This window comes from Fonsecaea erecta (genome assembly GCF_001651985.1).
Source record: "Fonsecaea erecta strain CBS 125763 chromosome Unknown Scaff12, whole genome shotgun sequence".
NCBI lineage: Eukaryota > Fungi > Ascomycota > Eurotiomycetes > Chaetothyriales > Herpotrichiellaceae > Fonsecaea > Fonsecaea erecta.
In genome coordinates this window covers 529,584-551,871 of record NW_017387255.1, presented here as the reverse complement: position 1 = coordinate 551,871, position 22,288 = coordinate 529,584, and the positions used below count along the sequence as shown (strand labels likewise).

The 22,288-nt window shown below is 52.1% G+C and overlaps 7 protein-coding genes across 7 annotated transcripts; 2 read left to right on the top strand and 5 right to left on the bottom strand.

Annotated features, from left to right (window-relative positions):
• Nucleotides 1–592: 592 nt before the first annotated feature.
• AYL99_10764 (hypothetical protein) lies at nt 593–2,425 on the bottom strand (the record flags this gene model as incomplete). The annotated part of the gene is made up of 3 exons (XM_018842270.1): nt 593–1,570; nt 1,692–2,195; nt 2,252–2,425. 3 exons carry the CDS (start codon nt 2,423–2,425, stop codon nt 593–595), a joined length of 1,656 nt encoding a protein of 551 aa, XP_018688431.1.
• A 1,905-nt stretch (nt 2,426–4,330) lies between these two features.
• AYL99_10763 (hypothetical protein) lies at nt 4,331–4,687 on the bottom strand (the record flags this gene model as incomplete). The annotated part of the gene is made up of 1 exon (XM_018842269.1): nt 4,331–4,687. The coding sequence occupies one exon, from the start codon at nt 4,685–4,687 to the stop codon at nt 4,331–4,333; it is 357 nt and encodes a 118-aa protein (XP_018688430.1).
• A 1,015-nt stretch (nt 4,688–5,702) lies between these two features.
• AYL99_10762 (14-3-3 family protein epsilon) lies at nt 5,703–6,866 on the bottom strand (the record flags this gene model as incomplete). The annotated part of the gene is made up of 6 exons (XM_018842268.1): nt 5,703–6,065; nt 6,121–6,208; nt 6,264–6,538; nt 6,598–6,676; nt 6,730–6,737; nt 6,855–6,866. 6 exons carry the CDS (start codon nt 6,864–6,866, stop codon nt 5,703–5,705), a joined length of 825 nt encoding a protein of 274 aa, XP_018688429.1.
• Nucleotides 6,867–7,893: 1,027 nt separating this feature from the next.
• AYL99_10761 (calcium-translocating P-type ATPase, SERCA-type) lies at nt 7,894–11,087 on the top strand (the record flags this gene model as incomplete). The annotated part of the gene is made up of 3 exons (XM_018842267.1): nt 7,894–8,011; nt 8,072–8,229; nt 8,280–11,087. 3 exons carry the CDS (start codon nt 7,894–7,896, stop codon nt 11,085–11,087), a joined length of 3,084 nt encoding a protein of 1,027 aa, XP_018688428.1.
• A 1,130-nt stretch (nt 11,088–12,217) lies between these two features.
• AYL99_10760 (hypothetical protein) lies at nt 12,218–14,529 on the bottom strand (the record flags this gene model as incomplete). Its single annotated transcript, XM_018842266.1, has 3 exons — nt 12,218–12,717; nt 12,772–13,378; nt 13,447–14,529. The coding sequence occupies 3 exons, from the start codon at nt 14,527–14,529 to the stop codon at nt 12,218–12,220; spliced, it is 2,190 nt and encodes a 729-aa protein (XP_018688427.1).
• Nucleotides 14,530–14,965: 436 nt separating this feature from the next.
• AYL99_10759 (hypothetical protein) lies at nt 14,966–16,309 on the top strand (the record flags this gene model as incomplete). Its single annotated transcript, XM_018842265.1, has 1 exon — nt 14,966–16,309. One exon carries the CDS (start codon nt 14,966–14,968, stop codon nt 16,307–16,309), a length of 1,344 nt encoding a protein of 447 aa, XP_018688426.1.
• A 544-nt stretch (nt 16,310–16,853) lies between these two features.
• AYL99_10758 (hypothetical protein) lies at nt 16,854–20,427 on the bottom strand (the record flags this gene model as incomplete). Its single annotated transcript, XM_018842264.1, has 5 exons — nt 16,854–18,042; nt 18,075–18,491; nt 19,346–19,922; nt 19,981–20,266; nt 20,320–20,427. 5 exons carry the CDS (start codon nt 20,425–20,427, stop codon nt 16,854–16,856), a joined length of 2,577 nt encoding a protein of 858 aa, XP_018688425.1.
• Nucleotides 20,428–22,288: the final 1,861 nt, after the last annotated feature.

The following is a 22,288-nucleotide window of genomic DNA, read 5'->3' as shown; positions in this document are numbered from 1 at the left end:
TCGATGTTGACGTTTCGGTCTCGAAGTCTCTCAACAGTAGCAATCACTGTCCATATCCTTCGGTCGCACAAATCGATTTTCTGGACAACCGGTCGACAGTCTGGTTCAAAATTCGGCGGTCCGTCAAAGAAAATTGTGGTGAAGTCGTGTTTCTCCTGAGATCGACGCCGCTCGAACCGAGCACCAACCTCTTAATTTCCGAAAGCGGGCGGAACTCAACGCCACGCGAACCAAGTTCGTTTCAAATGATAGTGACGCGGTTCAGAGTGATTCGCGCCATTGGGAATTGCATGATATCATCATCCAGTGAGAGTCCGATTCTCGCCTGACCTTGGCTGGGTGCGTGGCAAAGGAACAGGGAGAGGCCGCTCTGGACTTGTCAGCCAGTGATGTCTTCTCTCCCGCTTTCGGAACAGCCACATCTCAGGAGGGAAATGCCCCTGACTTCTACGAGGACAAGGCCCGTGTTAGCGAAAAGTGGAGGCGGAGATTTTCATCCCTTTCTCTGACATAAGGAAAATCCTTGCGGGCTGGACACGCGGCTGAGTGATATAAGTTTGACTATACGTTCTATATGGAAAACACCATCATATTATCGGAGCTTCGTTATCTTCAAGAGATCGTGCCGGTGGAAAAACTCCCGGTTCTTCTTGCCAAAGATATACATGGGAACACTCAGCACACAGATGGCAATCTCGATGCTCCCAAATATAATAAATAAATGGTTGATGCGGATCGCAAATACCCAATTGAAGGCATGGTATGCCAGGATGAAGGAGAAGATATTCTTGAAAATAATCAGGTTCGTGAACGCCTCGACTGCGATGTCGCGATGGGCGTCCAGGAGGTACTGAGCCGAGGCGATGGAGCCCATGACCATGCTGATGATAATGAATGCGAGGAATACCTCGGGGACGATCCAGCCATAGCGGGCCACATCGTTCGCTGTGATGCCGAACCCGTAGAGACCGATGCAAGAGAACATGAGCGTCGGGATGACAAGGAGTATACGAAACTCGGGTTCGTATCTGCCCTTATTGAGTTTGATCATGAATCGCGTAGTGAGCTCGCTGTACAGACCGGCGCCGAGCAGCCCAATGATGCTGCCGATGAACGCGCTGGTGTACATCTTGCCGGCCCTCTCTTCGTTAAAGAAGAGAGGCGGGCCCAGGAAGATCAGAGAGAGTATAACTCCGACCATGACAGTCCAGCCGATGATCACACCTTGCATCAAGCAGGCCCAGAGGACTGCAGGATGCAGGAACAGCGGAAATGGGCGCAAGAGTAGCTTCAAGAAGGACTCCTCGGTTTTTCGACCGTTGAACGGCATCAGTCGTTGCCAGTAGGAATGCTTTGGGTGCGACGTTTCCACGACTGTAGAAGAGTGGAGAGGCTTTCCCTCCGCATCTTTTGCAGTTGCCATCTCAGGTCTTCCAATTGTCTCTTTCGACGAGTCCTCTTCTGCAAGAAGATCAAGGTTGAGAGAATGTGCTCGTCGATAAGCCGTCTCAGGCACGAAGAAAAATAGGAGGAAGAATCCCAAAGCCATGAAGATCGAAAGGAAGAAGAACTGTGTAATGTTAGGTTAGCACAACATCCATGCAAGGATTAACATGTCCGGACGACTGCGGTTTGCTTGAGGGCACAAGACTATCCGTGACAACGCAATGACGAGGGCGACAAAAACTTACACTCCATTGCCAGCCCATGTGAGCAGTGATCATGCCCACGAAGACTGGTGTCAGAAAAGCTCCTCCAAAAAGACATGTGTTTGTGATCGCCATTCGAACTCCACGCTCATGGACATAGTATAGATCGCCGACACAAGCATTGACCAGTGCCTCGAAAGGTGCCAATGCGACGCCTTGGAAGACGCGACTCCACAATAGACTAGCATAATCGTGACCGATATGTGTAGAACCGCCCCAGGCAGAACTCGCGACCATGAGCAAGGCTCCTAGGAGAAACAGGTGTCTCTTACCCCAGACTCTTGCGGATGCAACGAATAACCATCCCGCCACGCAAACACCGCAGAGATGGTAGGCCGTGAGAAGGGCAGCATCTTGAAAGGTTCGCTTGAAGACGATTGCGAGAGTCGTTGAATCGGCGGCAAGGAGAGGAGAGGCTGTTGTGGCAAGGCAGGACACAAAGCAGAGGATTCCAAGAATGAGATCGCGTTGCCAGATGGGCCAATTCTACGACGTCAGTTAGTTTTGCTGTTCACCGAGTGCTTTGCGAGAGAACCGCGAACCAAAGGATCATTTGGATCATCTGAGGGTTGAGGGACGAGAATGACCCGGCCCGTCTTGTCCTTCTTCAGATGCTGGGCATTCTCCAAAAGCTCAGCAAGTCGCTGTTCTGTCTCATAGACATACACCGTCCCCGGGACATGCTCGACACTTGGCTCAAGAATCCCCAGAGCCATTGTTAAGCTAAGGACGCTGGCGTTGGTGGAGCAGATGAGATGGTGGAAAGCGGGCCTCGCCGAGGTTATCTCGATGCAAGGCTCATGGTCAATAGCATATATAACTCATGCCACGAGTTTGACGCTTCAATCGTCGTCGGTTAGATGCCCAAGGCAGTTATGGTCGAAGGGAACATGACTCTGGAGATGGACCGCAGCCGAAGATTGCGCGGCGCAAGCCACAGAGATGAATGCAAGCGGCAGCTCCCCGCCTTGGGTCTGGACCTAAGCAAAAATACCGTAGTAGGGTGATGATGGCTACCCCAAGGCAACCTGTCGTGAGAGCGCGAAAACACTAGTTAACCTAACTGCCTAGGCCCTAGATGCTCTAATGATGGACTCTAGGCGCCGGTGGAGGTGAACTCTAGGGACTCTAGTGGTTGACTCCAAGCGCCCGTAGTGGTAGACTCTATAGGTTAGACATTAGTAGACTAGGCAAAATATGACTAAGCGAAAAGTCTAATGTCACGTGACGTTGCAAAGAAAACCAATTAGATGGAAATACTCTTCGGACCAATCAGATCCAAGACTTTTTTGACAAAGTTACCTACTGTTACAGTATCTACCGTGCATTAAGGCTCCAAATTTTCGTTTTTTTCCGATTGGACAACCTCGCCAACCGTCAATGCCCAGACAGTGTAAAATTATTGCAGGGAAATCAGCTGCTGCTTTAGCGCATGATATTGGTACTCATTAATCGTGATTCGTGATCTGTTAGTATAATTTGATTCGTGCTCTTTGAACACTTGTATTCGACTTTCAATCTCAAGCGTCTCCTCTTCCTCATGCAGGCATAACGGCAACCGTCTTCAAGCCGATATGAGTTCTCAACATTTCCTTCTTCACTGTTAAAGCAGCACGATGAGGAGGTCGAATATCTAGTTGTTGTAAGACAGCATTTATTTGCCGTCCGTCCATTTCCCCCAGTGCTTGTGATGTAGCAGGGAATTCAGGAATAGCGGCACCATTGGAGGGGTTAAGGAATGGCAAAAGAACGTCCGTTGGAGTTGTCGCGTGGGCATTCTGAACTCGAGCTGTATTATTATGATTACTATAGAATTAGGAAAGTAATATAAGAATAAAGAAGAGTGATATACACGACATAGACATCATACTCAGAATGTCTCGACGAGTGGCTGTGAGTTCTTGACGTATGGCTCGAAGCTCGATTAGAATTTCTCGACCGTTGGTGATTGCTGGTAGATTTTGTGCCTTTTTGTTCTCATCACCAATGAGATTGAAATCTGGCTGCGGACCGAGAAGGGTTTGGTCAGCCATCGTCGCCGCGGCTGTAGTGGTGACAGTGGTGGCGAGGGAGTTTGTTGTTGTTCACGAAATTGTAGAGGGGGAGAAAACTAACAAGGATGGCATGCGCGTTCACTGTTGTTTATTATTACTCGTGTCGAGGCAGGAACGCCTCTAAAAGCGGCTGTATTGACCACCAAATTTGGGCCAGAAGTTGCAGGGGGGTGAGACCAAGGTGCGGTGGTTAAAAGCGGCGATGCCAAAAATTCCCCTGCAACCTGCGTTTGAACTGTAATGAAGTCTAGCGAGCCCTTCTGCCCTCAACAACCTTGCTGCCAGCTTGATCTGATCTGGAAGTTGAAGCCATCTTATCAACCGAGTTCAGGTCGGACCTAGTGAAGAATTCGTTATAAGAAATTCTGTCGGCCTTGACCTGATTTCGGGCTGGCCATGGGACGAATATTAATATGTACGACAATACGCAGTGTCGACCAAATGCCGTCAATGGATGAATGTTGTCCTGTTGGATATGCATTGCCCTGCTTTTGATCTCTTGTCCCTTTTGTGGGTTTAACTCCGTAAAATCATGTTCGATCCAATTAAAGTGACAATCTGACTCTCTCATTTGCCCTTCTCACTTCCATACATTGTCTTGTTCCACCATTTCCCAGGCAGCATGGGTTCATTCGGCCGCTGGTCGTTTCCAAACCCTTCTCGCTGGAACCCCTTGGGGTTACTTGTGGCCGAGCCCTCTCTCATCGGTGCATCTTCTTTCTGTCCCTGAATTGTGCCACCGTACGCCTTGGTATGTGTGGAGGTGGCACCGCCATTCGCATAAGCTTTCTCTATGTTCTGCACGCTGGGGGTTTTGAAGGTGGCGACGGGGGTACCAGGGACTCCGGGCGAGGCTTGCGGCCAGAAATACAATGCTGCGCCAACGGCCAGGCCGCCAACGACCATGCGGCGGCCAAGAGACATGTTGTTTTTGTTCACTTGGAATTCGGTGGGAAGGAGGACGAGAGCTCGTTCAATGACGTCTAGTTGTGCTGAGACAATACTCCAGTATTCAGGAAAATAGCTTCGCCAGTAAGATAATCGAGAGCAGAGTGTCTGCAAAGGTGTTGTCACCAAGTCTCCAATAGGTTGAAGACCTCTCACTTCGTCGAGGAGGCTTTACTACCATACCATCTCCAAAGCTGAAGGTGGAAGAACATTGTGGTAACGATAGCTATTGACACATGACGAAACGGAGTGGTTGGGGCCCGAGATCTGAAAGCAAGCGTCAAGTCAGGCTTGTTCTGTTCCTAGTACGATCTGGATTGAGCCGTCATCACGTTGAGTCTGCAAGGGCAGGACACTGAGATGAGGTCATGACTTTTGCGCGGCATCACCGCATCAAAGAGTGAATACATAATGCAGGCTTGTGTGGATTTAATCGTGCTGCCAAGGAATATGAGGTCAGGGTCACATGTCTGCCCGAGCGTGAAACCAGTACGCGGCGCAGAAGGCAGACAGGACCGGTATCAAAGATTGAGAGCTAGAAAGAGATGAGACGGAAAAAACCGACCAAAGACAACGGGTTGCAGATGTCAAAGTGTGATTCTGGACCTTTCCGCGACGCGCTTGCTAACTCCATTCATCAATCCACCTGAGCTAAAAGCTATGTGGTATCGTAGGAGACAATAAAACGAAGAAATCAGTATTGCCTGGGGATTGCATTCGACATGGTTGGGGGGAATAGTTTGGGGTAGTAGTCTGCCCGGATCTGGGAGTCTTGGTAGTTCTCTCTCTGTGTGCCTGTATCTGGGCCCATTTGAACAAATCACTGCACACGCCTTCAGCGCAATACCTAGAATCCGAGCTCATCACAAAGAGGCCGGTGCGAGTGCTGCCATTTTGAGCAATAACCCTGCCCGAAAATCGTAGAAAGTTGTTGTAAGCTAGAGTCACCAAAAGGCGGGAAAGCATGCACAGTTGCCTGTTGGCAATCCCTCTAGGACGCTGGAGCATCCTCTGTCTTTGGTGTCGGGTCGGCAGCGGCACCGGTGTCAGCGGGCTTCTCCTCCTTGGTTGCTGGTTCGCCTGTTGGGCCAGCTTCACCTTCACCACCATCGGACGATGTCCACAGCGTCAGGTTGTCTCGGAGCAACTGCATGATAAGCGTACTGTCGCGGTACGACTCCTCGGACAGCGAGTCGAGCTCGGCAATGGCATCATCGAAGGCTTGCTTGGCAAGGTGGCAGGCACGGTCGGGGGAGTTGAGGATTTCGTAGTAGAAGACGCTGAAGTTGAGGGCAAGGCCGAGACGGATGGGGTGGGTTGGGGTGAGTTCGGTCTGTGCTACATCGGTAGCGTTCTGCAAGCCGGGGGGTCAGTGATGTTTGGGATTTTCTGGAGGGCAACTGTCATACCTTATAGGCCTCATGAGCAGCAGTGGCCGCAACCTTGCGCTTCTCCCCGGAAGCGAATTCAGCCAGGTATCGGTGGTAGTCTCCCTTCCTGTTCACCACGTTAGTGGCGCCTCGAGCATTTTCTGAGCCAGGAGATGACGTACATCTTGTGATAGAAGACCTTGGACTCTCCAGATTCGGCCTTGGGAATGAGGGCTTTGTCGAGGACGTCGAGAACATCCTGGCAGACCTTCTCAAGTTCGCTCTCGATCTTTTGGCGGTATTCGCGAATGGTGGCAACGTGTTTGTCAGACCCTTTGGATTCCTCCTTTTGCTCAATGGAAGAAATGATGCGCCAGGAGGCACGCCTGGTTCCGACGACGTTCTTGTAGGCAACGGAGAGGAGATTTCTCTCGTCGACAGACAACTCGCCGCCCATCTAGCATGAGTCAGCCTAGGTAGTCCACAATGACATGTCCAAAGGGTTTTTAGACGTACGTTGGCCACCTCTTTCATGTAGTTGACCATTTCATCGTAGCGCTCAGCCTGCTCACAGAGCCTCGCAAGGAATGTTTTACTGGAAAGGCGTCAGTGAATCGATGACTCGAGAGGGACACGAGGCAATGATACCTTTCGCGCTGCAAATCGCATTCAAGTCAGCACAATGTCTTATCAATGACAAGATTGGGAAGACTCGGGTTGGACAGTGACGACCAGCTGAGACTGACTTGGAGGCGGGGGGATGCAGCACTTACGTCGGTAGCCATGGTAAAGAGTCGCAAGGGTGGATGACAAGACGAGGAAGTTGTCGAAAGGTTATGCGGATGTGGTCGAGAAAAGGGATTGGGAGATGGGGGATGAAAATCGAAGGACGAGTTGAATATCTGGTGATGGGAAACGGGGCCTGGGGTTGCAGATTGATGGTTTGTGAGTGATGGCTCATAAGGCAGTTTGATGCTTAAAGGACTAGAGCATCACTAAGTCACCCAGGCACTTGCTGGCGCTAACCACTCTGGGAGCCCAGCCAAAGGGCTAAGTGAGGCCTACCACTGGGAGGTGACAAACAACTGATTTTGTTTGACGCCAGCGCCTGAAACCTGTCACCAAGGGTTTCAGGATTCACCACTCTGTGCCTCTCCTACCTCTTAACCGCATCAAAGAGCCCACAGAGGGATAGAGGCACCCAAAAACAGCTGCTGTGCTTTCTACTACTCTAACCCGACTCGCCGAGTGCCTCATCCAGAGTTCTGACTTTCACGTGCTTGACTTCCCTCCCTATAAACATAAACATGCTCGTTGTCCGCACTCCGTAGTCCCTGCGGGCCTTGCAAGTCGTCGGCACAGCAACTTCGCCTATTTCAAGTAGTTCCTACCCGTTGTGTTGTACTGAGTACATAGGACAAATTGAGTTGTCGAACAACCACTCTGAATGAGCTCTGCAGGCGCTACTGATTCCTTGGGCTTTGTACCCCAAAACGCCTCCAAACAGGCTCGTATTTTCGCCTTAGGCGGCGCATTTTTTCCGCGCGTCTGGAATTTTCGATGGTTGAACTGTTGACTGTGTCCACCGTGTCCAGTTCACCACGTGGGGCATCGATTTCTATCGAAGTCACTGCCAAAGTCGCTCTTTTCGCCATAGACTTGATAAATAGATGCGACCCCTCTTTGTTATTTGCAGTGTCTAGTGAGGTTTGTTTAGACGGTTTGGTGATGCATGGATCTTCCTAGGAAGTTTCACAGCAACCTCGTTTCTTTTTATCTCTCATAGTCGTTCAATCTCCGAACCATTGCGACATGGAGCAAGCATACGTGCGCTCAACGTCAGAGGTGCTGAGTCACTTCCACGTTACTGAAGCAGCCGGGCTGTCGTCTGCGCAAGTCGCGGAGTCCAGAAAACGATATGGAAGCAACTGTGAGCGCAATTGCTAACCGCCACAAAGGTCCAGCGTTGAAAGCTAACAAAGTCCAACAGCTCTCCCGGAAGACCCTCCTACACCCTTATGGCAACTCGTTCTCGAACAATTCAAAGACCAGTTGGTCCTCATACTGCTAGGCTCAGCGGCTATATCTTTTGTCCTGGCCCTGTTTGAAGAGTCGGATGACTGGACTGCGTTTGTCGACCCTGTGGTGGTAAGTTGAAAGAATCACCCAGGAGTTGGCCAAAACTAATCTGTGTCTAGATCTTGACAATCCTCATCCTGAATGCAATCGTCGGTGTGACGCAAGAGAGCAGCGCCGAAAAGGCCATTGCAGCCTTGCAAGAGTATTCCGCAAACGAAGCGAAGGTGATTCGGGATGGATACGTCCAGAAGATCAAGGCAGATGAACTTGTGCCAGGAGACATTGTTACTATCGCCATTGGAGATCGGATACCGGCAGACTGTCGACTGTTGTCCATCCAAAGCAACAGCTTCGCAGTCGACCAGGCAATTTTGACGGGCGAGAGTGAGAGTGTGAGCAAGGAGTGCAAAGCCATAGACGATGTGCAGGCTGTCAAACAAGATCAGGTCAACATGCTCTTCTCTGGTACAACAGTTGTGACTGGACACGCTACCGCAATCGTCGTTCTTACGGGTAGTTCTACCGCGATTGGCGACATCCACGAGAGCATCACTTCGCAAATTTCGGAACCCACGCCACTCAAAGAGAAACTGAACGATTTTGGTGACACTCTGGCCAAAGTCATCACAGTAATCTGTATCCTGGTGTGGTTGATTAACATCCAGCATTTCAATGATCCCTCGCACGGCGGAAGCTGGGCCAAGGGGGCCATTTACTATCTGAAAATCGCCGTGTCATTGGGAGTTGCCGCAATTCCAGAAGGTCTCGCCGTGGTCATCACAACATGTCTTGCCTTGGGGACGAGGAGAATGGCGGCCAAGAACGCTATTGTTCGGAGTTTACCTTCAGTCGAGACCCTCGGTAGCTGCAGTGTGATATGCTCCGACAAAACCGGCACTCTCACGACCAACCAGATGAGTGTTGAGAAGATTGTCCATCTCAGCGAATCTGGTGATGAGTTGGAGGAAATCGAGGTCACAGGCACCACCTTTGCCCCGGCCGGAGACCTCATCCGTAATGGCAAGAAGCTCGAGAATCCCGCAGCAAGCTCAGACACCATAAAGCAAATGTCAGAAGTCCTGGCGCTCTGCAACGAGGCCCATCTGTCATATGACACAAAGAACGACACCTATGCAAGCATCGGAGAACCTACCGAGGGAGCTCTCCGCGTCTTGGTTGAGAAGATTGGCACCGACAATGTGGCTCTGAACGAAACTCGGGCCAGTCTGTCCAGCTCTGAGCGAGTCAACTTCGCCAGCAGGTACTACGAGGACAAACTTCCTCTACAGGCGATGTATGAGTTTTCGAGAGACCGGAAAAGCATGTCGGTCCTAGCTGGAAGTGGTCAGGCCCAAAAGCTTCTTGTCAAGGGTGCCCCTGAATCAATCATCGAGCGCTGCTCTCACGTCATCTTAGGGACAAACGGCACGAAAGCTCCCATCAACAAGCGGCACCAGGCCCTGCTCGCTCAGGAGCTCGTTGCATATGGACGACGTGGCCTTCGCGTGCTGGCGCTGGCTAGCGTGGAAAACGTCAGCGGCAACAAGCTCCTGCACACTGCGAAGAGCAACCGGGCGTATGCTGAGCTGGAACAGAACATGACCTTGATCGGGCTCGTCGGCATGCTCGACCCGCCTCGCCCAGAAGTGGCCAAGTCGATTATGAAGTGCAGAGAAGCTGGGATTCGCGTGATTGTCATAACGGGTGACAACCAGAATACTGCCGAGACAATCTGCAAGCAGATTGGCGTATTCCAGCAAGACGAAGATTTGATCGGCAAAAGCTTCACCGGCCGGCAGTTCGACTCCCTCACGGAGAGCGAAAAGCTCGAAGCTGCGAAGACAGCATCTCTATTCTCGCGCGTCGAGCCCAGTCACAAGTCGAAACTTGTTGATCTCTTGCAGGAAGCCGGCGAGGTGGTGGCCATGACAGGCGACGGCGTGAATGACGCCCCAGCATTGAAGAAGTCTGACATTGGAGTGGCCATGGGCTCCGGCACCGATGTCGCTAAATTGGCCGCCGACATGGTGCTGGCGGATGATAACTTTGCCACGATCGAAATCGCCATTGAGGAAGGCCGCACCATCTACAGCAACACCCAGCAGTTCATCCGGTATCTTATCTCGTCTAACATTGGAGAAGTGGTCTCGATATTCCTGACCGCAGCCCTGGGCTTACCGGAAGCATTGATCCCCGTTCAACTTCTCTGGGTGAATCTGGTCACGGACGGTCTTCCGGCCACGGCCCTCTCTTTCAATCCGGCTGACCACGATGTGATGCGTCGAACCCCGCGAAAACGCGATGAGCCCCTCGTCTCGGGGTGGCTGTTCTTCCGATACATGGTTATTGGCACGTATGTGGGCGCCGCCACTGTCTTTGGCTATGTGTGGTGGTTTATGCTCTATCCTTCCGGTCCGCAAATCAGCTTCACGCAGCTCCGGAGCTTCCATAAATGCTCGCCAACAAACCCTCTCTTCGAGAACGTCAACTGCGACATTTTTTCTGCCTCATCGATCCCGACACGCACGGCCTCGACTGTCTCCCTCTCCATTTTGGTTGTGATCGAGATGTTCAACGCAATGAACGCCCTCAGCTCCTCGGAAAGCTTGCTGCAGCTTCCGCTCTGGAAGAACATGAAACTGATCTACGCGATTTGTCTCTCGATGATTCTACACTTTGGCATCCTCTATACACCCATTTTACAGGGCGTCTTCTCCATTGAGGCTCTGGGGTGGGATGAGTGGATGGCCGTGCTGTGGATCTCGGCCCCGGTCATCTTGATAGACGAGGTCCTCAAGGCGATCGAGAGAGCCGTCTACGTCAATTCCAAGTCGGAGCGGCGGAGGCGAGCTAGTATCTCGGGAGGTAGTGGTTTGAAAGGGGAAGGGAACGGGGCCGTGGCCAACGGCAAGATAAAGGCGAATTGAGAGGGGGAGAGTGACAGAGAGAGCAAAAGGCTCGCCAAAGCCCCTTGCTTCATGTGACATTAGCTATTCCCATACATTGACTTGGATGTCGAAGAGAATGGCACATTAAGGGCGGCTTGTTGTCTGTTTGTCTTTCTGTCTGTCTGTTTGCTCAATTGCTTGTTTCTTCATTGCATGGACGCAGGATGCATAGACGGATGGATGGGCTGGTTTGGCATTTTGCATACGATCTAGACAAATGTATAGAGCAAGAGAAAAGGAAGAGGGAAAAAAACGAAATAACCGAGTCTCAGAGACACCAACCACCTTTTGCAATAAGTAACAGTGCATGCAGCACACACACACACACTTGCACACACACGTACGTCCTCGTTCCCTACCTTTCTTTTGTTTTCAACCTGGGAACGGGTGGGATTAGTTGGAGAGGGGAAGACACAGCGACGAAGAAAGCGGTAGATAGATAGAAATATAGATAGGTAGGTAGACAGACATAAGAGAGAAAAAGAGCGAGTGTTCTCACCTCACCTCCGTCACCTTGTCCATGCCACCCAATATAATGTCCGCCTAGCTATATCCTCATCCCGTCCTCCATGGAAGCCTTAGGTAAAAGCAGGTAGGTAGATAGGTAGGTAGGTAGGTACCTACTTACTATACATCTATGAATGTCGCGTCCATCAAGGGATAGATGGACACCAGGACCTCGCCCCTTGCGAAGCTCATATCTGGTTCGAGCACAACACTCACGAGGGACCACGTCTCTCTCTCCCCCCCCCTCTCTCTATATCGCGATCGCTATCATGCAAGTTCCGTTTCGAAAAGTTGGTCTTGGGAGTCTTTTTCAAAACAAAACAAAAAAACACCACTTTTCAATTTAGACTTCAACACGTCGATCGTCCTTTGGTCCGCACTGGGACTTTCTCGTCGCATTTCACTCAAATGGGCGGCATAGTCGTCCTCTCCTAATACCTGTAAATCTGTAGCTGAACCATCTCATCATGTCCCGTCTCCTCCACATCCCAGCACATGATATCCTCGGCTCGTTCCCTTCTGAGACGCGTATCCGTCCATGTGTATGCTTCCAAGAACCCCCCGATTTCGCATATAGCCTCATGAAGAAGGGAAATCATTCATCATAACTGCACGCCCCAAAATCCTTTACCACCGCAGACCCCTAGTGTTCCCGCCGTCGGAGCCCAACTCAGATTGCTCACCTCATACTTACATTCCCAGACGGCCGAAGGGCCTCTTTCTTGTCCCTGTCCCCCGCTAGTATTGTTCGTTACCCCGCCTGGCACGACGTTTTGTCCAGTCGACGCACTCGAGCCCATCAGGTCCCAGAGCAGCACACAGCAGTCGTCAGCGCCGGAAGCCAGTACACCGCGCTGTGAATTACTCCAGTCGATGCAGTTGACGGCGGCCGCGTGTCCTTTCAATTCAAGTAAAGCCTGGCCGGGTTGTCGAACGTCCAGAACACGTATAATGTTGGAGTCTTGGCTAAATGTGGCGAGTAGGTGAGCGTCATGGGGAGAAGCCGCGATGCGAAGTAAAGGAGGTGGGAAAGGCAGCGTTGATATCCCGCCGGAACCAGAGGCCCGAGTCGGCGAAGCAGAGAGAGCGTCGGCAAGCTGTGCTTTGCGGATGTTAGCGTGACCAAGGCACAGGTTATTCAACGATCAAAACCTACAGTTCTTCTCCTGCTGCTGCTGCTTCTCTGACGGCTCATAGATAATGGTGCTGTGTTCGAGACTTCTGAGATCGAACATCCTCACACTTCCATCCGCACCACACGAAACAAACACATCCACGCTGTTGGCGCAAAAACGCACATCGTAGACTTCTTTGTCGTGCGCAATGAGCTGTGTCTTGGCCGTAAGCGTGGGGATGTCCCAGATGGTGCAGGTCGTGTCGATTGACGAGGTGATAATCAGCGAGGGCTGGACCACGTTCCAATCCAGCGACGTGATGGGGGCAGTGTGTTCGGGTGATTTCGAGTTGGAAAGTAAGGCAAGGGGTGACAACTTTTGTAGTGGAGGGGTCGTGTTGGTCGATGAGCGTGTGACTGAGTTCGACTGATACGCGTGTTGGTCATTCGGCAGCGACCACAGTCGAAGATGGTCGCCGGAGGTTGCTAATAGATCGGTCGTCTGCTTATTCGATGAAGGTGGTTCCCATAATATCCTTGTCACGGGATACGCATGTGTAGCTTCCGCGGTTTTGATAAACTCCAACCCTCGCTCACCGTGCGGGTTGTCTGGGTCTATTTGCGATCTTTGAGTGTCCAATATTTGAATCTGCCCACACGATGTCAGCTTCATATTCCCGATCTCTGTCGATTTGTCCAGCTATGGCCAACACTCACATAATTGTGATTGTCTTCCAGATAGCTGCCAATGGCTACTTTACCCGCCGAACCGTTGCTGGACCGCGGAGGCCATTTACACCAATCAACCGCATAAATGGGCCAAGGCGCGGTATAATTGCTATTCTGGGGATACTGTACAATGTCGTTCTCCTGAGCCACTCCCGGACTGAAAGGTATATCTGCGAAAGTCGGGTCTGTCCTCGTTCTGATGTCCGCCAGGCCGAGAGGAGAATATGAGGGTGGCCCTTGTGGAGTCTGTGGGACGTATGAGTTTGCGCCGGACGGATATTTGCTCTGATCAGGAGTATCCGAGAAAGGCTTGTATTTGGGTTGGTCCATGGCGCCGGGGCTGGACCGTGAGTATGAGTGAGTGTGGTTGAGCGTTGTTGGTCTTGCGGAAAGAGGAGGCTGTGGTTGTTGTTGTTGTTGTTGTTGATGTTGTTGATGTTGTTGTTGTTGTTGCTGCTGCTGCTGCTGCATCTGAGTGGATATCTGAGGTAAAGTAGGTAGACTTGGGGCGGTGTTGCTGGCCGCTAGAGTCGCAGGTCTGGTCGCAAGACCTGGTTGCAGTGTGCCCGGGACAGACTGACTGGCGACGCTGCTGGGGTGTTGAGGCGTGGAGGGCTCGATTTTGATAGATAGTCCTTCTCCTGTATAAGCTGGCGGTGCACCATAGTGGTGGACGTCGCTCATCGCCGTTCCCTGCTGATTCAAATGCAGCTCGTCGGCCTGTTGGCGACCGATCGTCAGAGACCGCCTCAGCCCTGGCTGGTATTGGCCAGGCTGGGCCTCTTGCACACTCGTATACGCGGACGGAGGAGGACCGGGGCGGTATGGGATCACGGTACCATTGCCATTGGTGTTTGGCTGGGACTGGGGGAGGTAGGATCTGGATTCGGGAGCCGTGGTGGGCGGATTGGGGTGGTTTTCCACGTAGTGAGGGTTGGGGGCACCAGCAGAGGTCACAGTCTGGCCAGCAGAGTAGATGGCATTGACGGCGCTGTAGTAGTTGTCGTGGGTGAACTGAGGGTCGGAGACGTGGTGCTGGTGGTGAGGGAAGTGAGGGAAGTGGAATGGCATAATAATAATAGTTAGGGGGGAACAGCGAAGAAAGGCTATCAGCACATGCGGACCGAATTTGTGTTTCTGCGTGTGCACACGGTGAGAGTCAGTCCATACGACGGGCGTAAGGGCGGCAGCGTGTCTTTGTCCGAGCCCGGGCTTGGTTCGGGGCTGCCTGCCCCCTTGTCAGCCGCTTAAGCGCCTGGAGGGGCGGGAAGGGCTTAGGCGGCGGAGGGGGGAGGGGAGAGAGGAGAGGGGGACCGGCTGGTGACTGTCTGGATAGCTTATTGGATGGGAGACAACCTCAAGTGATGAACTCACCTCGGTATATCCCTGAAGTTGACCAGGGAATGGAGATGATGCTATAAGACGAAGAAGAAGACATCTTGCACAGAACAATCTCTTGTCATCACTGTCTTTTCTCTCCTCTTTCAGTCCTCTGGGTCTTTGAACCATGGCGCAGGGCATCTCTCTCCTTCTCCTGCCTGCCCTGGCATCTTCTTCTCCGCCATCTTCATTCAGGTCGGCATACAAGGTCACATTTGAGTCTCTACTCCCTAAGCTCGTCCCTACCGACAAAGACTCCATCTCTCGTCTGGACATCGGTCTGGTCTTGTCTCCTTCTTACCCCCTAAGCACTAAAACTTCACGCGCCTCCATATTTCCCCTCGTCCAAAACCTCTTGAAGAAGACGTACAGCCTTATTTGCTCCGTCGCCGCTCAAAAAGAGGTCGATCTCGACTTCCCTGGCGGGATCGATGTGAGGATCTTCATCTTAGAAGCTCGGCTGGACGATCTCCCTCAGAACATCGTCGGCAAGCAATATCTCGCCGGACCAATAGTCGACATCAAGACATTTGCTCTCTCCGACCGATCCTATACGGCTCTTTACTCTGTTGAAGGCGAGACCCAGGAGGCTTCCCTCCAGCAATTGATCAGAATATGGAACTCCAAATCCAGCCCTCCGCCACTGCCCCCCATTCACCGCCTCCAGAGTGGCCCTGCGATCGTTCATCCTGAGAATTCCTCCCGAGATCCCGCAGAATCGAACATCGAGGATGGACCACTTATAATCCACCGTTCTGTCGCTGTAGGGGGTACATTTGACCACTTGCACATTGGACACAAACTCCTCCTGACTGCCACAATCCTGACCGCTGAGCCAGCTCAATCCTCTAAACCCACCGCACAAGAATCTCGATTGATTACCGTGGGTATCACTGGAGACGAGCTGCTCGTCAACAAAAAGTACGGCTCTCTAGTCGAACATTGGGATGTCCGACAACGACGTACTGCCCAGTTCATCGACTCCATTCTGGCATTCTACCCTCGCAAGTCAAGTACGAACCCAGCCACAGTCACCGACGCTCCCTCAACTGCCGATTATATCGACGAACCCGGCCCAAATGGCAAAGTTGTCCGTGTCAAATACCAGTTCCCCAACACCCCAGGTATAAGTGCAAGCGACAACAGGGCTGACATAACGATAAATTATACCCAAATCTCCGACCCGTTCGGGCCAACTATCACAGACCCTGACATTACGGCACTGGTGATTTCCGCCGAGACGCGCAGTGGTGGGAAAGCCGTCAACGACAAAAGGAAAGAAAAAGGCTGGAAAGCGCTGGAAGTTTTCGAGGTCGATGTCTTAGACTCGGGTGTTGGGTTGGACGATGACGGAGAACTAGCCGAGGATGCGGGAGGGAAGGAGGAGCAAAAGAAGAGCTTCGAGACGAAAATAAGCAGTACCGAGATTAGGAGAAGGCTACAGGAGAGGGAGCCGGCAAAAAATCAGTAGAGCATGCATGACGCTGGACGGAAAAGTCTTGGACAATGTGGCATCCCTGGTTGGAGCACACTCGGACATCCTTGATAACAGAAGCTGTGTCCCCATATCAAGGAATATACAGGTTCGATAGGACCGCAGCACTGTCAATAAAGCCATGTTCCATTAGTGCAGTATAAAATTGACTTAGCTGACATTGTGTATCTAAAAAAGTACCCCCAGCGGCTGCAGACTCACTGGAAATCCATACTGCCGCTGCACATAGGAAACTCATGCACCGTCAAGAGTCTTGCCGTCCAATATCTCATAGGTCCCCTATCTCCTGTGCCACCATCTTCTGAACTCCCATTGACATAGTTTGTGCCCCAAAGCAATTGATACGCGAGATTCGGTAGAGCTTCCAAGAGAGTGTGGGCCATTTCGTGGTACCTATGCCGCATATATTCTGCTTCGCTGACTGAGTTGGTGGCACCAAAAGAAGACCAAGATCATTTTCTGTGGATTTTGCGGCAGGCTGTTGCGTACCCTGGGGAAAGATGGTCCTATTTGCTTTTCGCTAGACTTCGGTGCCATTTGAAGCCCCCGCGCTTGCCAGTGGCATCGACTTCTCCTTGGCCAGAACATGTTGTTGCTCGCTTTCCAAGTGTGGCAACGCCGCTGCCAGAGGATTCTTGGTCGTCACAAAGGGGTCTTCGCCTGGTGATCCGCCCGGAAACAGGGAAAAGAAATTGCCAAGAGGAGAGTCGGATGGAGGGAGTCCAGAGTCGGTCGGCGGTCGGATGGGAGATTTCCAAGCCAGAGGGTTTGCACCTCCGCGGAAGCCGACTGAAGAGGCAGCCAACGGGAGCATATTCTCATGTTCAAATTGTGTTTCATAGAATGCCTGATACTCTTGGACTACAGGTCGGTAGGATGTATAAGGGTCAGTCAATTGTAGAGCCGATTGATACTGTGGTTGAAGCCAGGATGTGGAAACCTTGGGCAATTGCTGGAAGGCGGCATTAGCGTAGCCTCGAGGTCCAGGTTGAAGAGGGTTTCGATTTCCGTTCCTTGACATGCTTCCATGATAGGTTGGGCTTCCGTCGGCGAAGACCTCGAACGGAGGTGGCCGTTTGCGAGACGCGAATGCCTGAACGGGCGGTTTGACATCCTCCTCATCATCTTCCGTCGGGAGATAGCGAGAACCTAACCCATAAGATTCACCAGTGGATGAACTGGGCAGGTATGGAAGGGGAGGTAGGCCCTGAGCGAACGGGAGATCAGCATATCTCTTTGGGACACCGGTTTTGACCTTGCGTTTCACCAAGCGAGGAGCATTAGCGTCTTTCTCTGCGAGTGGTCTTCGCTTGCGGGGTCGAAGAGGTTGTTTGGCTTTTGGAATGGGAGTCTCTCCTTCCACCAAACTGCTTTCATCCTCAAGGTCATCAATGTGTCTCGCTTTCAGGATATTGGTGCCGCGAGGCGAATACACGACCTCGGTGGGCTCAACCAAGGCAGCAAGTTTCTCCATACGTCTCAAGACGGAGGCATCCTTCTTCTGATTTCTTTTCTGCTGCATCTCCTGTGTGGCGGCATCGAAGAGGTCCATACCTGGCCAAACGGTTCCCTTCAGCTTCATATGCTCTGGTGTGGCGAGAATCCGACCTGGCCGATCGTCTTCAAGTGGACAGTCATCGCGGAAGGGATCGTCAGGGGACAGAGACCGCTTGACAGGAGAGTAGGCTTGAGGTCGACTTGCCTTGCGTCTGGTGTACTTGGTTAGTGGCTGCGTGAACACATTTGCTGGGCAGGAACCTGCCTGGAAGGTTTGACCGGGCTGAAATCCGAATCCGTATCATCGACCGCTCGTCTTGCTTGTTTACCTCGAGTGCTTCTCCTCTGGGGTTGGTTCTGAGTCTGGGTCTGGGTTTGAGCCTGATTTTTTGGTCTCCCTTGACGTCTTGGAGGTAGAGGTGGATTTAACTGTGCATTGTCAAAGAATCCTGGCTGTGGTCCGCAAGCGTTCCGTGCAGCAACAGAAACTCTCCTCTTTTTAGCTTGTTTATTCTCCTTCATTTGCATTCTCTCCGAGAGCAGTCGGTCGATATCATGCTGCTGATACCAGTGGCTGTACGTGGCCAGTTCCACCCCGGCGGCAATATCCTGGTAGCTCCGTACCTGGAGTTTGTGAAACTCGGATAGGTGTCCTTTGGAACTGATGTGAGTGAGTAGGTGGGAGGTGTCACTGAAAGAGGGCTGGCCTGGGCAGATGCTGCAATTCAGCAAGGCCACGGCCATGATGGAGCATGTGGCTATTGGGGGACGAGCGAGGAGGAACTCAGGGAAGCCGTGCAGCTAATATAAAGCGACAGGAACAAACTTGCACAAGCCTCGAGAAACGCACGAAATGCGGGGAAAGGAATCTTCTTCCTGAACTTCAAAGAGACTGAACAGAGGAGCAAGAAGGAGAAGGGAGCACGTTGCTTGGAGAGGAGTTACCCAGCAAGGGAGTGGTGGAGGCGTGAAGAAGCAAGACGTGTAAGGTGCATTGAACAGAGAGGGGAGGAGGAGGAGGAGGAGGAGGACGAGGAAAGAGACAGGGTGAAGTTCATGCAGCACATCTTGGAAAGAGGAAACTCCAACCAGCCACCCACCATTTCATCGCCTCGTCAGAAAGGCAGGAGCCTCCAACTACAGTAGCGAGCATCTTGGCAAGCTGGCGGCGATACTTGGAGGATAACAACCTGACAGGAATTTCCATCTGCATGGCGACCCTGATGATAAGAATACCCTAATATTGTGCCACCAGGTCTATCCTTCCTCTAGAGCAAGGACAGTAGAGTGATGAAGCGGATATAGGCCGTGGTGAACCTTTGCTCTTCTCTTGCCTTGTATCCCATCTTTCAAGTGCCAACTCAAGTGGGTTATTAGATTGCAAGAGGCATGTCCTGAGCGACATTGTGGTTGTCATTTTTGCCAATATGGCAGGGCCTTGGTGACTGCCCGCGGCATACAGCTGAAAGAGGTCAATGGATCTGGTATAGGAGAAAGCTCTCTCTGAGGACTTACTAGACGGGGTCGACCTCGACGAGGCCCGGACAGCCCAGCAAGCTCAATCCTGCCAGGCCGAACACTGTATGGAACACATCCACCATATCGCCAGGTCTGTCTGCAAACCCCCCATGGTCGACGTCTTGACATCTCAGAATAAACTGAGTCAATTCTGTAGCATCGATCCAGTGCAGTTTCCCCAACATTGCAATGCTGCTCAGAACCCACCAGCTATAGCAGACATCTTCAAGTTTTTCCGGACGGCCGTTCAGCCCCCCATTGGGAAGTTGTCTTTCACTTAACCAGGCCGCAAGCCGATCCTGGTCCACAATATCCAGACGGCGAGCAATGGTCAACGCCCCAAGGCAAGTGAAGATCTGGCCGGAATGCGACTCGGCGCCTGGCGAGCGGCCGAACCCTCCATCAAAATTTGCACAGGCCCCAATGTGGGCGACAGCCTTGTCCACATCCACGAGGTGCATCATGTCTAGGATGGACAGGGCGTTAAAGGCACAGTATAGGAAGCGCGTGTCTGTCTCACCCCACTCGTCTCCGGCAAAAGTACCCGTGTCGGAGTTCTGAAGGTTTGCAATATCTGCGAAGGGGCTATCAGCAATTCCAATCCCGAGGTTTTAGGTTGCGACGTGGCTTACATTTTGCTGTCCGTTCCTTTCCTCCTCTTTCCGGTTCTTCCAGCTCGTCCAGCGCATTGATTGTGGCAAGTATCTGCACCGCGCTGACGGTGTACAACATATGGGAATCATGGCCAGGAGCAGCGCCAAAACCCCCATCCGGATTTTGACAGGCGAAGACGAACTGCAAGGTTTCATCACGAGGTAAAGCATCAGGGTGGCCCAGGAGATGAAGTGCAGTCAGACCCCAGTATACCCCATTCAATCTGAGATGTTCGGTCAACCAGTAGTCGAGCTCATCTTTTCGCTGGCACACAGTATCAACATCTTGTGCAGTGTAAAGCACTCACATGAACGCACAGTGTCCAGGAGTTGGATGTATTTGACATGCTTTTCCACCACCAGGCAGAGGTCTGTTGGCAAGACTGAGTGTGCTCCTCCTACCCCAGGTCCTGCAACGAGTGACATTTTTCGGGAGCGGACCAAAAGGATATTGTTGTTGTGGAGGTGGAGAATGGGGCAAAGCCTGAACGAGATGGTTGAATTAGTTGTTGGTGATCGCGACAGATGATGAAGTAGCAAGGGGTTTCAATAGGATTATTATTAGGGGAGGGCGCATGCAGCCTGCGCTTCAACTGCTGATCTGCTTGGCGTTGCCAGGCGTAAACTTTTCATCTCAGGTACCATTATTGACCGTGTCGCTGGCTGTACGAGGTATCTCGTACCTTGCCTTGGGCGAAGCACCCGTGTGTGTTAACAGCTCACAGAATGATTGCGAGTGACTTCACACAATCCTAGATACCAGAGGCCACCAACGAACAAGCAGAAGACGAGCAAATTCCTTGCTTTCTGCTGAGGTCATTTTTCGCCCTCTTCTCTTCGTGTTGATTCGCAGTTAGACTAGATCTCACACATTGCAAGCCCTGTTGTCGGATTTCCTCTTTGTTCCTGCACACTTAGCTTCCGGGCTTTACCTAATTGACTTGGGGTGCCCCCCGGCTCCAGCCGCCTGCATGTCTCTGTGCCCCTGGCCACTGTCGGGTGCCTGTGAGGGGCAACTCAAGGGGGCTTCCACTTTGAAGGGCTAGGCCATCAGGACCTCACTAGTGGGATCCTCTAACAGGGCCCACCTGCAAGTAACTTCGCCGGTGAAACCCAGATGGTGGGCACCGAACCTCAGTTTATCGGCGCCAAAGCTGCCAAAACATGGCGCCCCAGGCGAGTGCCTGCTTCACCACCACCTGACGCCGTGTTTGAAGTCGCCATCTGTCCCCATCGTGTCCCGTAAACTCCGTGTGAGAGGATGAAGCTTGGGCATCAGCTGCTCATCCCCCCACACACATGCTTGCGTTATGCAGACGCTAGCTAACTAATTCAATTCTACTCGGTACACCAAGTGCAAAAAACAAGCATGCAGGAGCAGGGCAACCGCGAAAATCATTACCTGCCGCGCTAGAAGATGGTCATGCAGAGGGTTGACGAATCCTTCTGACAACGGTGGTGCAGGGCGGCGCGGGATCTTGGTGGTGTTGGCAGTGTCGTCGACCTTTCTGTGCCCATCCATGGACCAAACCATGCAGCCTATGTAGTAATAGCCCGTTGACCAACACCAGCACCAACACCAGCACCAAACACTCCCCAAGCAGATTATTAGATTACTAGGCAGTCACTAGCTATTTCGCCTGCTGCGACACCTCCAACCTCAAGAGAGAAGGAAAAAAAAAAAGAAAACCAGGCAGTCAGGCAGGGCCTTCCACCCCCCTTGACCTCCGATTCCTGTTCCTGGCCCCTCAGTCGTGCTCTAAGCCTACAAGCCCGGTCCCCTCATTCCCTCTCACCGCTTGGTTCCGTCTGTCCTCCACCCACCATTGGCACCAGTCCAGTCGTGTCGTGTCGTGCGTTCGTCGGCCCTTGCTTTTTTGTCTGCACACCACCATCATCCATCCCACACAACCGCCAGACCACCATACCTCCTTAAACCGTACCAACTCTACACTCTTATACGCCTATAGCCTGTTGGTCGAACTTCTTTGGGGGCTTGGTCTTCGTGCTTTCTAGTCCTTTAGTTTTGTCCTGTGCTCATCTTGATCCTTCACTGCCGTCGCTCCTTGGATCCTCCTCGACGTCCTCCTTTGTTAGCCGCCCTCAACGCAGGCCACCCAGCGATATTGGCAGTCAGCCCGTCCGTCACACGAGCACGTCTGGCAATGAAGAGCTGTCCGATGAGGAGCGTGTCCCCCAGTTGAGCCAAACCCTTGAACGCGGCTGCAGAGTCTTCCTGCACCCAGCATCTCTTTCCCAACTACCATTGGAATTCTACAAATCAACG